At 43.9% G+C, this 14,892-nt stretch overlaps 1 protein-coding gene across 4 annotated transcripts in view; it reads right to left on the bottom strand.

Moving 5' to 3' along the window:
- mesh (sushi domain containing 2 mesh) overlaps positions 1–14,892 on the bottom strand; it is a 49,236-nt gene that overhangs the window by 4,726 nt on the left and 29,618 nt on the right. For 3 of the 4 annotated variants that reach the window (XM_070535396.1, XM_070535397.1, XM_070535395.1), the window contains 5 exons: positions 8,268–8,444; positions 6,966–7,102; positions 4,501–4,630; positions 2,923–3,071; positions 263–386 (listed from right to left, as the gene is read on the bottom strand). In XM_070535396.1, the coding sequence (XP_070391497.1) occupies positions 263–386; positions 2,923–3,071; positions 4,501–4,630; positions 6,966–7,102; positions 8,268–8,444 (717 nt within the window). Of the gene's footprint in view, positions 1–262; positions 387–2,922; positions 3,072–4,496; positions 4,631–6,965; positions 7,103–8,267; positions 8,445–14,892 lie in introns of all 4 variants that reach the window. The other variant, XM_065432685.2, reaches the window with a different exon arrangement.

Below are 14,892 nucleotides of genomic sequence, written 5' to 3' on the forward strand. Positions count from 1 at the left end.
TCTGATAAAAGTAGCCCAATCCACTGTGAGCTTTTAAATAAGCTTACAGCCACTGGATTGGTTGCGCATGGTGATGGATTCTGTGCATATTGCACTACTAGATTCTGTGACTTTCACGTCTGTACCAAGGTGTAGCACTAACATTCAGCACCCACCCAAGAAAAATGGAGCACCTTGTTTGTGGTAAATTATAGTGACTTGGGGGGCGGGAGTGCTATTCAGCATGTAAATGGCAGAATTTTGGTCTTCTCAATGTTTGTACCTTGCTCACGAACTTCGTTAGCTGCGGCATAAACTGCAGCCTCATTAGATTTTGTTGTGGCAGCATATCTCTTGTCTCCAGTTACTATGAAGTCGTATATGCAGGCCTTTGACCCAGAACATGTCTGAAAAGGAAACAAAAAAAAATGCTGGTTTAATTTTTGAAGCTGTCATGACTAACATTGACATTGCATTTGTTTAGCAGTCATTACAGTTTAGTACTCAGGACAGAGGAGTCTGTGATATTCTTAAAGCAAAGCTTTCTTTCTCTTTCTTCTTTTAATTGTTTTTTTTTTTTTTTCGCACTCTCCTGGCCTTCTGCTGACCGTTGTTGCTGTTGCTGGCTGCTGCTGCAGTTTTTGCAAGTAGCTCACACATAGAAAATAAGAGGTACTTGTTCGATGGTGAGATCGAACCTCGGTCTCCCAACACAACTGTCTGATGCTCTAACGATTAGGCCATAACAAATGCATGCATAATTCCCTTATGCCAATGGGAAGTAGCTCTTTGAGATTATTCGTGCGTGCATCGCATCGACCTTCACTCTATTCTCACCACTCTTCACTCTACAAACATCCCCTTCTCCCTCGTGGCATAACTGTGTTGACATCTCACAGTATGTATTCACATGAACTGCTGTTTGCATTTCGGCATAGCTTGTGAACAGTGTAGTGCATGAACATTGCACGAGATTGCAAAATGCATATGAGGACAAGAAAAACAATGATATGCATCACGTCTAATTCTATATCATTTAATTAACCTCTTCACAAAAGCTTCACTTCACATAGATTCCTGCATGTGCATTTGATGTGCATAATTTTTCTTTTAGGTTGTTGCCATCTAGCCTGCACTTTAGCACGTTTCATTATTAGGATTTACTAGCTACAGTAAAAACAATAGCTTCAAATACCTGTTCTCGTTTGTAAAGATAGCACCTTGTTTGATAAAGCTGAGCACATATATAGCTTGCTTATTCAAATATAATGAGCTCTAAGCATCCATAGGGTTTATTGGCATGAAATTTCTAATCCTCTATCAAGGCAAATTATTAAAGACTTTTGCTTATGACAAGTACAAAGAATATTTTTATAAGCTCACTTGCAGGATCTGTTATGAAAGTAGTAGGACTGGTTTTTTCCTAGACAAACGGGCAGACGAGAGGCGGTCTGCATGCGCAAAATCAGTGAAGGGGGATATTGGAAACACTGGGAAAAATCTGCAGTCGGCTCTCGGCCGTTGAAGAGAGCAGGTCGCTTGTACTGTGAGCCCCTGTCGAAATGCCTCGTGACGGAGAATCATGGACCGTTTACTGGATCAGCGATGTGCGATCAAATTTTGTGTAAAGCTTGGTAATAGGCAAAGAGACTCACGACATGATTAAGCAGGCCTACGGTGATGCTCCCATGGGTAGATCGGATGTTCTTGATGGCACAAGCTATTCCGAGAAGGTAGGGAAAGAGTGGAAGACGACAACCACTTTGGAAGCCCTTCGACCAGCAAAACCAACAAAAATGTGTCGCGAGTGAAAAATTTACTGAACAGTAATCATAGGATGAGTATCAGAATGATTGTTGATGACTTGAGCATTCCTCTAACCGAAGTTTTTGAGATCATGACTGAAAACTTAGCCATGAGGAAAGTGTGCACGAAGTTGTGCTGCAAGTGTTGTCAGAGGAGCAAAAGGCCAGCTGGAAAGCGATCTGCCAGGACGTTCTTCTTCATGTGAATGAGAACCCCAACTTTTTGTACAACGTAGTGACCGGTGACAAGACGTGGGTGTTTGATTACGGTCCGGAGACTAAGCGGCAGAGCTCAGAATGGCACAGACTTTCTTCCCCATGCCCCAAGAAAGCACGAATGAGCAAATCGAAGCAAAATTTCATGCTCATTTGCTTTTTTGATCGACATGGAGTCATCCACAAAGAGTTCGTACTACCTGGACAAACAATTATTGCAGTTTTTTACATGGAAGTCCTCAGAAGACTGCGAAAACGCATTGTTCTTGTTCACGCAGCCATTGCCAACAATTGGCGACTGCACCATAACAACGTGCCGAGCCACACAGCATTCGGCGTAGTGAAGTTTCTTGGCCAGCACAAGGTGGCAATGCTGTCTCAGCCCCTCTACAGCCCTGACTTGGCTCCGCCAGATTTTTCTCTATTCCCGAGAATAAAATCGACGCTCAAGGGGAAGCATCACAGATCGGTAGAGGTGGTTTAACAGGCCATGACGAGGGAGCTAAACAGCATTGCGGTCCAGGCGTTCCTGAAGGCGTACGAAAACTGGAAAACTCGTTGGCAGCAGTGTGTAGATGCGGAAGGGTGCTACTTTGCAAAATTTTAATTGTTTGTACTATTCTCATGAATACATTTTTTTTTTAAATGAGTCCTACTACTTTCAAAACAAACCCTGTACTTCTGGTGCTTTTAGATGGCTAGTGTGACCGTACAGTGGGCACCAGTCTTACCAATATGGCCCATTTCTTTATGGGAGTTATTGTATTGTGACCATTAACACAAAGTGAATTCCTTTTGATGTCTAGCCTAAGCTTGTCTGCAATTGGACATTGAATATCTATGTTATTGTGACATTGTCACAGTCATGACCTTGCTTGAGAGCTTGACATTTTCCTAGTACTATTTATGTTGTTGGACTTACATCTTGAACGTCCTGGGGCCGGTACGTAAAATTCTGTGGTATTCGTGGAGGGTCTTCAAGGTACGGCAGGAACGACTGGTCATCGTAGTGGCCAAACTTGTAGCCCATTACATCATGGTTGAACAGAGAGCTTGATTCATTTAACCTCCCTGCAAGAACGTCAAGCACGAAAATATCAGTGACCTAGTCATTGCCAACTTGTCGTCTAACTTTGTATAAGCCCATTTCTCCTTTGACGCACAAACTAATCTCACTAGTTAGCTTGAAGGTTGCAGTTGAGCTATTAGCTTATTCATAGCTATGATGTCACAAAATAGTACTCCATTCTAAGATATTTTCATTTGTTATTGAAATGTATGCTTTTATTGGTTATTATGCATGTGAGAGAACAAAGTCATTTTTCAGTACTGCTTAAGAGGAAGCTTTAGCCTGGAGCCAGCTCCAATTTCTCTATTCAAATATGCACTTTAAATGCAGAAATGCTTTCTTAGACAAGCAAACATATTTTAATTAAGTTTGTCACAGTTTGGAGAAAAAGCTAATTTCTGCTGACTGTTGGAAACAAAATGTGTGTGTGCGCACTTGTACGTGCGTGCCATCCTTACAGCACGCACACAAAAATGAAGGATGTTTCGCATTTGCCCACCTTGGCTCTGAGTGGCCCTGGCTAACACTCCTAGGGCTATATGTAGTAAATATAAATACCCAAGTTAGTGGGTGAATTAATGGCCGTCGCTGTAGCACAATTGGTAGTGCAACATACGTGTGATGCGGAAGTTGTGGATTTGGCTCCCACCAGCAACAAGGTACCTTTTCGTGCACTTTCGTTTACTTTTGCTATTTTCCACATTCCAGTTTCAACCACGGTTAATTTTCCTGGTGCTTTCCTTGGTATCATTGTGTACTAGCTTCATGAGGTCATGACATATATATATATATATATATATATATATATATATATATATATATATATATATATATATATATATATATATATATATATATGTATGTATGTATACGCACGCACTTATGTTTTGAAGCAGACAAGTCTGATGCAATGGTTTGCAGTGCTTATATGAAATTATTACATGCTTTATATAAGTTCTTCAAAAGACATACTCGTAATTTAGTGGTATATTGCAGAGTAATATATATCAATTTTGTCTGCTTTAGACGTTCCAGTTGTCGGGGCTTACGAAAGTGTGATATCGTGGTTATATTTCTTAGTGATATTTGTAAATTTCATGCTTCATTCCTTATAAATTCTGAAATTTTTGGCATGTCTTGTAAACAGAACTGTATGGCCTAAATAAAGAAATTTATCTCACAAATGTCAGTAGATTCTGACTTTCACTTTTAAATGCAACAAGCCTCATCAAAATTGGTTCAGTGGAAACTGAACAAATGTTTCTTTGTTCCCATGTATTTAAATAAGAGCTTCCTAAGCATGCGTCCTCTTAATGTCAGTTGCAAGGCTGCGAATAGATTTTCCTAGTGTTATCATCAAACTCTGCTGTGTATGTTAAAGCTTGATGCACTGGCAATAATGTGAGAAAAATGTGCAGTGTGAATACTTGCATAAGTTGCCAAACTGATGGTAGATCTGTTCTAATGTTGCTGTGATTGGTACAAAGGCGTTTCCATGTGGAGGCATAAAGTCATTCTCTTTTCGCTTGTCCCAGTATCCCAGTAATCCTCTTGTGATATTCTGGAAGGTAAAGAACATGCAGCTTTACATATAAGTGCACACGCTGGCAGTCATAGATAAGGTATAAGATTGCCAACAATAGCCCTTCAGAGAATTCTCTTCATGTAAATTGTGGAGGACGACAACAGTTGCGACAGCAACGTGTGGCTACCCCACTTTCACGTTGCAACTAAGACAACAAAGGTACATGTTGCAATAAACAACCGCCATTGCACATACTTATCAGGAGAAAACATGTACAGAATGGTTATCAATGCACCGGAACAAGGGCACATAGATTAAAACCGAGCAGAGGGTTATGTGTTAAGCCTATGTTTTGAGAGAAAAGCGAAGGGGATGGCTTCGTGAAGGGTTCGCCTGTGAAGCCTGGCTGTATGACCTAACGCTCCGACCTAGTTTATTTCCTTCATCCATGATGTGAATAATAGCTAGCAGTTAAATCAAGTATGGAATTAAATGTTATTACGTAATGCACCTTGCTTCTATAGTGTGCATCATAATTGCAACGCAAGTGTCAAATGGCAAAGCAATCCTGTACATTGCAAACTTAAATTGCTAGGTTGGTTTTGAGCCACTATTCATGCAGAACACATCTGGGTGATTTTTTGCACTACCTTCGTCCATTTTAATTATTTGTATCTAAGGTTCGGTGTTTCCACTTTAAATCAAGTTAAAAAGAATGATAAGGTAAGCTAATTTTCTCTTTCTTTTTCATATTTAGGTTTTAAGCAAGAAATGGTCACTGAAGGCAATTTTTTAGTGAACTAAGATGGTAATCATTGAACAGCTGCTAGCTTGATTGCATTCTAATACAAAGACCCTGTTGAGGTCAAAATCACACATTAACCTTCCGCCAAACTAATGAAACATTTAAAGCGCCCCTCACCAGGTGTGGCCATTTAGAGCTGACAAGCGCAGAGCATACAATGCATGCTAACAATTGTTTTTGCAAAAAAATACATCACTATGCGCTGCAGAAAGGTCTGAAATTTCAATCCAAACGCCGTTTTCCCTTTCCCTCACGGCGACCGCGCTCCAAGATGGATGGTGATGTCGTGTTCCTGCGCCTACGTAGTCGTGTTCACAGTGTGATGTCGCTCGTGGTGACACGTGACTTCGAGAATTATTCAAGGCAACATCTGCTATTTGTGTGATCTGTTGCCTGAATTGACGAATTGAAGTTTAGAGAAATAATAAAACACGCAAACGGAATGTCTGCATGCTTTTTGTTTTACTTCGCACTGAAGCAAGAGAGATGTTCTTCCGCTTCATTTGCTTGTTCCCACTGTTGTGCAGTCACATGTGCAGGTATGGAAACAATGCCATTTCCTACTGTGTTCCAGCACATGATCGTGCTCTGCGATCCGCTTGTTCTGCCTCAGTATTCGTGTAGCATTGAATTACACCGCTAGTCATGTGTCCTTGTGCACAGCGCACAAAATCATGCGCTACGCGAAACGAAACATCACAACAGTTCGGGCGCAATGCCATCAGCGGAAGTACGCAGCGCCGAGAAAAAAAAAACAGAGGAGAAAAAAAATGAAGGTGGGGCTCATGACGTATGCATCATGCGAACCTCGAGGTCCAGTAGGGAGAATGCGGGGAATGAATTTCACTTGCGGAGGCTAGACGGGGCGAGTGGAGAGATTGTCTCGCTATGCAGCTCGCCTTCTGAAATCATGGGTTCACGGCACTGAAATATTTCTATCTCGGCTATTAGTGAGCCAATTTGAAAAACTTTTGCGGCAGAACGCTCCCTAAAGAACACGTAACAAATTCCGGCATATGACCAAAATTTGTTATGGGGCCTGGTGAGGGGCCCTGTAAGGCACAGACTGCGTAACATAAAAAATATTTAAAAGCTTTGTTCTCCTTGTGCCTTTTAATTTTCGATGTTTGGTTGCTCCTCTGCAATGATTCTTAAGACAAAGGCGTGTAAGCTTGGTAATTTTTTCTTGGTCAGTTTTGTGCCTGCATCATGTTATGAATCAAGTCTCATTATATATGTGTTAAAAATTCAAGTGCATATACTCATCGCTGTACAGTGTTGTGCCATTTCTAGGCTGCTTCTTTAGAACATTGTTATTCCTTTGTACTGGATGCAACTATAATGCAGAAGAGCAGGATCTGCAATGACACTGTGCTTTTTAGGACCAAGAAAATTGGCAAACGTATATTTGCCATAACAAACAAGATGGTGAGCTTGATGGGAAAAATTGTCCACCGAAAATTAATTTCTGGATGGGAGTAACCACAAAGAAGAACATGCACCAAATTTTGGGAAAATAAGAGCCGAAAATGCTCAACTGGTGTCCTTCACGTGGCATGTACTCACAATGAACTCCACAGGTAGGAAGACATTCATAGACAGCTGTTCGTCCTTCACCAAGACTTCTACTCCAGCACCAGAGTCAAACATGCACACGATCTTGGACATGTTGTAGTAACCAGTCGGTTGGTAAATTGTTACACCTGGTTTGAGAAAAAAGACAGATCAGCAATGAGAAAGTGGGATATCGGAAAATGAAGCTTGTGTACTGCCACTACCTGTGCACACTAGCTGTCCTGTTATTGGCATATAAGTACAAGAGTTGCATCAGTAACCATTGCAAGGTTTGATGATGGCCGATTAATTCATTTGATTTATTTTACAATATTGGAAATGGGTACATTTGATGAGAACATACAGAAAGAGGTAAATAAACTCAAGGCTGATTTGGGACCTCTTGTAACTGGTATATAAGTATGCATAAATGGTGGGATGCAAGAAATGTGCATGTTCTTAAACTTAGGTGCATGAAAGAACTCCAGGGGGCCAAAGTTAACCCGGAGCTCTCCACTAAGTGGCTCTGCTGACACAAGTATTGCTTTGCCATGTAAAATTGAATAGATCTGTTAAGCTCTGAGGTGAACCAATAGCTTCCTTATACTGTCTTCTAAATAGCACAATTTACCTGTCATTGCATAGTTGAAAACAAGGTGAGCGAAGGCGGTGAAATCATAGTACTCATCTGATGCATTTTGTAGGCCAATGGTGTTAGGAATATATGAACGTTAAGACTTTCAACAGTGTTTGTAATCTGTTTTCACACTTTATGTAATAAACGCTGTGCGCAATTGTCTTTTGCTAGTCGTGGCCATAGCAGACAAGCCTATTTACTTGCTTTGTTTCTTTATTTGTTTGTTTCATTGGTTGCTTGTTTGTTTCTGTATTTGTTTTCTTAGCTTGATCTTTCTCATTGCTGTCACATCATCTCACACACAGAGGCACTGCAGCTGTCACATATATAGAGTAATTAAAGAGACGGAAAGTGGCTAGCTCCCATTGTCTCTTCCATTGTGCCTGCTTTTTCCTCAGTCTCTTTCCTTTTGTAAGCACCATAACACACCCATTATTGTTTTCTCTATCAGACCTCTTGCTATATTTATGCTCTTGTATGGTGGTACATGAATAATGAAGTTGGACTTCATGCTCTCTCATTTGTTCCCGCCAACTGTACTTATCCATCAAGTTGAATCAACTAGATTATCTAACTTTGAACATTATAATAAAAAAAGAGTTATCTAGTGACTCTATTTCAATTTTAATGGGACAGCCAGATTCAAAAGAGCTCGTAGGCAACGCTGGTGTGCATACCCTTGAAGTGCTGAATGCGCATGGTGTCGTCCCAAAAGTAGATGAACTCATTGTCAACTACCAGGTAGAGCTGGTAGATAAACCTTGCCGCTAGTGGACGCAGGTGAATCTCCACAGTCGAGGACGTGTTGTCGCGGACTGCAACAGCACTCAGGAAGGTCCCATTCACCACGCGATCTGCGTGTGAGCGTTAGCATGGTACTTAAACGGCAAGGAATGCATCTTGAAAGCTTGCAAGTATTGTAAGCACGGTGTCTACCAACCGGGAAAACCGGGAATTCGCAGGGGTTTTAATAGTCAGGAAGTACTCAGGAAAAACTCGGGGAGTTTGTGCTTCTATCAGGGAAAATTAGCTGGAATTTAATTGAAAGGGAAAGAAAGGTGCGGTAATGCTGGCTCGAGTAACAGAGAGGGATCGTGACGAATCGTCTCTTGACGCCGTGTCGTCGGCTGGAGGAGTTGTCACTGTACAGTCAACGACCGACTTTCCGGACGCCCGATAATGCGGACGGCTTCGGAACACCACAGCGTACGCCATAGAGTCAATGTATAAGAGCGTATGAAATTTCGAACGCAAGAATCCTTCGACGTCCGATTTTCCTTACTTTTTGCCGTGACTGCAGGACCGAAATGGCATTAATCGAAGCCACTACCACCGCCATTTTGTTTATGTCGCCGCCTCGATCCGGCACTCTCGCACGCAGATACGCTGGCAGCCGCAGCCACCACCGCGGAAACGCTAAGCCTAGCTGCTTCAACGTTCGCTATTAAGATTTTTGCCGTTCTGTGCAGTGTTTTTCATTGAAAGAAATCGCCGCTGTCAGCAATGGCACCGACTCCGCCTTTATGGTCCTCGCAATTGGCTTCGAAGCTCGGAAAGCACAGCGCGTTGCATAATGCTGGTTCCCGAAAGTCAGCTTCACCTCATTACAGTTGTGTTACACGGTGAATACGCAAAAGTATTGCGGTGAAGCATAAGCGTGGGAAGAGGCTATTGTCACGGGAAACAGTATGTATTCCTTCAATATACATGCGTGCACCCGCCATCTCCTATCACAGTACGAGAACCGATATGCCTAACAAGTGAACTGGCAGATCTTCAGAGCTTTTTCGGTTGTGCCTCCGGCGAGTTTAGCCCTTAAGGGCATTAAGAGACGTGCGTTCATTTTTTTCGAACTGCCCGATTTTTCGGATGTTTTCGCGGCCCCTAGGGAGTGCGAAAAATCGGACAATTACTGTGCAACTGACCACGAGGATGCTTCAAGTGGTCCGTGGGGCGAACGCGCAGTGCAAGCAGGACGAGAACGGAGAGGACCTGTGCATTGAGGAACTAACGAGAAAGAAAGCGTGCCGCCGTTTGTTTGAAGGTGCTTGAGCTCAAAAAAACGACGTGTTGGCTGGCGCCGAGATGCAGGTGTCCTTAATACAAATAAAAATATACTCTTTAAAGCAGTTAAATGCAACGCTGAGGCGTTGTGCGTGGGCTGGGAGTATGTCGGGACAGTTAAGGTTACCAGCTGTTGAAAGAGAAAAAGTTCGGGTCTCACAGCAATGAGCTTGCTATCAGTTGATAGAAATAGATCATCTTCGAAAATATTTGTTTCTGTATGCATCTCATTTTTATTCGTATTAGGGAATATTCAACAAAGGGGTTTACCATATTTTTCGAATATATATTTTTTTTCTCTGTGCATTTTACTAACCTCTCCCTTCTCTTTTCTTTTTGAATAAGATAAGCACTACTGCTTACTATTCGAACTGTATTAAGTCGTTTTTTTTAACATGCATGCTTATTCGAGAGTGTCAGCATCGGGCGACATGGTGTCAGCCCATCTTGACATAAAACAATGTTCCGTGTCACTCAGGGAAAGCCTGGAAAACTCGGAGAATTCGGAAATATCAACTTAACAGACACCCTGTGCAAGATTATACACACGTGCACTTGGATACTCCAATAGGTCAATTTAATTGTTACCCATGTTTGATAAATGCGACCGCCCAGAAAATCAGACCTACTTCTTTAAGGGTTTTTTATGCGAAGCATATTACGAGGGCTCAACCCAGCTCCTCAGGCGCGGCGGTGACCATGAAATCACGTGACACCGTGACGTCACGACAGAGGAGAAGTGGCTTTGGCTCAACTCTTGCAAGACGGGCTGGGTGGGAATCGAACCAGGGTCTCCGGAGTGTGGGACGGAGACGCTACCACTGAGCCACGAGTACAACGCTTCAAAGCGGTACAAAAGCGCCTCTAGTGAATGCGGTGTTGCCTTAGAAACGCGCTGTTTCTAAGGCGTGCGTCTCTTGCTCAGGCGCACATTTCGTTGCCGCGCCGAACGCTGCTTTGCTCGACGCTCACCGCGTCCAATGCGGGGCGCGTAGTCGCTGCCCTGTAGCCCATTGTCTTACACCCCTTGGCGGGTCGAGGGGAACGCTGTCGCGTTCCACTCTTGAAGGCGAAGAAGTAATGCATGAGTTGTTTCTTCGTCTAGCCGAACCAAATATAGCCAAGCAACAGCAGTTCACCAGGCTAAACAGTGGTTCAACAACTAAAATAAAGGCTAGTATGCTTCGCATCCTGGGCTTAACCTTACCTAAGCCACAGCCATTTTTTTTTAAGCGAAGCTTTCTTTGCCTCTTCCTTCGACTTTACCACTGCTGCTGCTGCTGCTACTGCTGTCCGGCACGCCACTAACACCGGCCGCGTCGGGACGCGGTCCAGGCGTGGCCATGTCACAAAAACATACAAGGCATGCGTGGTCGGTGTTTTGTTTCATGACATTTGTTTATGAGCTGATGAGCAAAACGTGAACAAGGTGAATGCAGGAGCCAACGTTTCGACAAGTGGACTTCTCTTCTTCAAGGCCTTCTTCAAGATCCTTCTTCAATATTGTCTTCTTCAAGGCCTTCAAGACGACAAGTCAACTTGTCGAAACGTTGGCTCCTGCATTCACCTTGTTCACGTTTTGCTCATCGTCTTGAATTTCCATCTCCCGCATTCTCCGTCTTTTCTCTTGTTTATGAGCTGTCATTCTTAAAAATTCCGAGGAAAAACTTTGTAAAGATTGTACGACAAGGTATGCGCCACGTGGAGAGCCTGCGCGGTTGTGGTTTAGAATGATTATTCGCCGAGCGACGCCCGCGGCGTCGACGCCGCATTTTCTGTGACACGGGGCCCTTAACGATATCGCGTTAGTACATGACAGGAGTGTGGCACAAAGGAAGGACTACCAGAGAAGCTCGTGGCAAGATTTACGCCGCGTCGCATCTGCACAATGCCCACTGGACGCCCAACTAGGCGTGGCCCCTCTCAAATGCTGTGCAGGAGCTGCCGCGCTTGTCTCCTTGCTCACCCGCAACAGCAACGACAGTAGAGGGACGGGGTGGGGAGAACGTTAGCGAGCGAATGCCGAGAGATATAGAGGAGGCAGTTTTATGAGCTACAATGCTAAAACCAAAAATGGCGCCGAAGCGTACACTTAGTGCCGACGAGACGAAGGCTGAGCGGAGCAGACAAGGTAACATTTCACATCCTGTCACGACTGTCAATATATCACCGCCAAATAGTGTAAATGAACGGAAACAGCAGAAAATCTTCGCTTACGTCGATTCCTGCAGTGCGTGGGATCTGAATATTATTATCTTTTTTTTTTAGTTTTGCCATTAAACTTCCTTATTCTTAAGTTGCACTCATGCCACCTACATCTATAGTCCTGTATGTGCCGGCATGTGAATGTTATGATACAAACAAAATGACTTCCGTCCTCTTGAAAGCGTACGTCTGCGGTGTGGTTGAGACGAGAAAGGAGAGTAATGGCCAGGAGAGGGTATTGACGTAGTAACCTTGCCTGAGGCCTTGGGCTTTAAGGCTAATAAGTAAAGGTTAACAAATAGGTGGCGGATTATAGTAAAACAATGACTAGAATATTGTTGGTGCAAAGGCAGAGAACATAAATAGTTTTAGAGCAATAAATTTCCATCAGGTTCGATGATTAACATGAACCATAAGTCGTAGAGGCCTACGCGCTGAAAGAAGGCAAGATAACGTGCTTCGTGGCATATAAGTCACCACCCCGCTTCAAGTGAGACACTCAAGATCCATCCATACATCGTTCAGAAAAAAACGGATTTGTAAGTATTCCTTTTCTTTCTTACTTTTATGTTGGCACACTGAAATGCAGTTTTGTTACTACTTACTAAATGAGAGGTCAAGTTATATACTTTCCTGCTGGAAGTTTAAGTAAGTTGAAGCCTTAGCATAATGTTATAAATATTGTTTGAGCTTCGTTCGAACTACCCAAGTCATCTCCCGGTATCATGAAGGAGCTCGTAACTGCACCCCCTGTCGCCGTCCCCCAAAGTACTACAACAACCTTTTCTCCGAGTTCAGAAACGAGCGCCGAACATTGGTGCGGCCGGAAAAGTTGACCAAGTCTGGAAAGGAGGGGAAGAGGAGAAGTGGGCACGTAGTCAATATAAGCCCTCGCATATGTTGTCGTTCCCTCCTCAACTCATGTCTACCATGGACAGTATCTCCAGGCCTGTGTGTACATGTATTTTTGTTTCTTTTACTACGCCTTCGTTTTATCGCGACGCCTCGCATCGAACGCGTCGCGCCAACTTGCCCAAATTGAAGTTCCGTTCAATATCACCCGGAATCGTGCCAAGAAAAACCGGCGGGAACAAAAAAAAAAGGAGGAAAGGAATATTGCCGCTCTTTTTTGACATGTCGCATTGCGTTTCCATTTGCAGCAGCTGTGCGCCCAAGCACTACTGCGTGAAGGATGGGAGATGTGTGCGGTGGTTGGGACACGACCGCTCATTTATGCCCTTTGATATCGCCCATATTGCGGACACCAAGTTTTCGAACTTTTAACTTGAAGGCTCGATTCTAGAGTTGCAATTTCGAAAAGGACGCGTCGTGTTTGCTTGCGCATTCAGTAAGACCCTCGTTACGAAAGACAGGACATTGAGAAACGCTATACTTTGTGCCATTCCCATGGCGCGTTGTTCTGATGTAAAAATTTCAGCGTTAGCTCGATTTGGGTTGTTCACTTTGGAAACGAATGCAACCGCGGGGCAAGCTCGTATGCGAAAGCGTTTCTTCAATGATTTTCTTTTTTTCTTTTTTTACGGGACTCCAGCCTAACTTCGCAAATAAAACGAATATCTAAAACTTGTTTCCTGCATCCTTCGCGTCGTATTTCACTTCGCAGACATGTTGGTGATAAAAAGTGCTGACGCATATGTGTTTGTTTTTCGCCAATATAGTTGTTTTCTTTTTCGTGATAAATTCGACCAATGGCTGTTCCACAGCGTTGCACATGGGACCGCGCTTAGTACACGCTGGAAGGTGGTTTTTTTTGTTTGTATATTGCGCAAGCGTTCCTATGCGTTTGTTTGAAAATGGCGGTCTACTAAGATTTCCATTCTAGTTGGAACACTGGGCATAAAACCTGTGCCTGCTATATTCACCAGTTCACATTGGACAGCTTTAGTTTGGCGTCCGCAGCAGCTCTGCGTACGCAGGAAGCCAGCGGGGGCGAGATCGCGCATGCGCAATACGCAGGAGCACGCAGTCTCTTGCGTGCGCCCGCAGCTTTCCTATATAGCTACGTAACGTTCGCTTCGGACTCTGCGGGCTTTCCGGGACGTTCTCGGGGAGCGTGTCCACGAGAGCGCATTTTTCTATACTTTTCGACATGGCTCTTGCCGAAGATGTGACTCTGGCTTGTGGTTTGACTTCGTGGCGGCTGCTACACAGTTCCAGAAGCTGGCATATGGCAGCGCTGAGTAGCACGTCTGCCGGCTCCTGCGCGTACAAGTCGGCAATCCCCTTCTCAACCCTTGCGTCCGGCCAAATATAGCCGTTTCATGCGTGCGTGCTTCGCTAAGTACACACGACCTCGCGCGCTGCGTACGTGGGTGGTTAGGGGCGCCCAACTAAAACTGGTTATTGCTTCTCACCTAAACCTTGAAGCCGTGAAGGCAAGTCTCGCCACTCGATGTGCGAGGCAGGGCTACTCCGGATGCAGTTTCGTAATCTCGGGCATTAATGTAGTTATAGAATGGGGGCCCCAAAGAGCTTCGCAGGGGCTATCGTTGGGGCACTCGCAGGAGTGAAGAATTTTAGAATAGGGCTTTGCGTTTGTGGATAGCTGGATGGATGTTATGAGCGTCCCCTTTGGAAAGGGGTGGTTGGTTGCGCCACCAAGCTCTTGGTATTATAAATCAGAAATGCTTCCACCAGGATTCGATCCTTGGACCTACAGATCCCAAGCCCGGTACCTTACCACTACGCCACGCCAGCAGATGGACAGCAGATGAATTGCGATTTGAACTTGCAGCGGCACTATGGCGTCAAAGAAACGCTATTATAAATAATTAAATAAAATACACCATTTTATCATAAAATAATCTTGACATTCGTGTTTCTGCGTTTAATAACAATTTCGAGGTTATTAGAGGTAGGCAAGTATTTGCGCTTAGTTTTGAGCAACTACCTTTACGTGCCTTAACCAGCCAAGCTAAGCTGTGTTAGGCCCACCAGCCATGATATCGACAATCGAATTCGGAGTCAGCGGTGTTTATTGAATCAATCTTCATAACACACGCTAATTGAGAC

Source organism: Dermacentor albipictus, chromosome 3 (genome assembly GCF_038994185.2).
Source record: "Dermacentor albipictus isolate Rhodes 1998 colony chromosome 3, USDA_Dalb.pri_finalv2, whole genome shotgun sequence".
Classification (NCBI taxonomy): Eukaryota; Metazoa; Arthropoda; class Arachnida; order Ixodida; family Ixodidae; genus Dermacentor; species Dermacentor albipictus.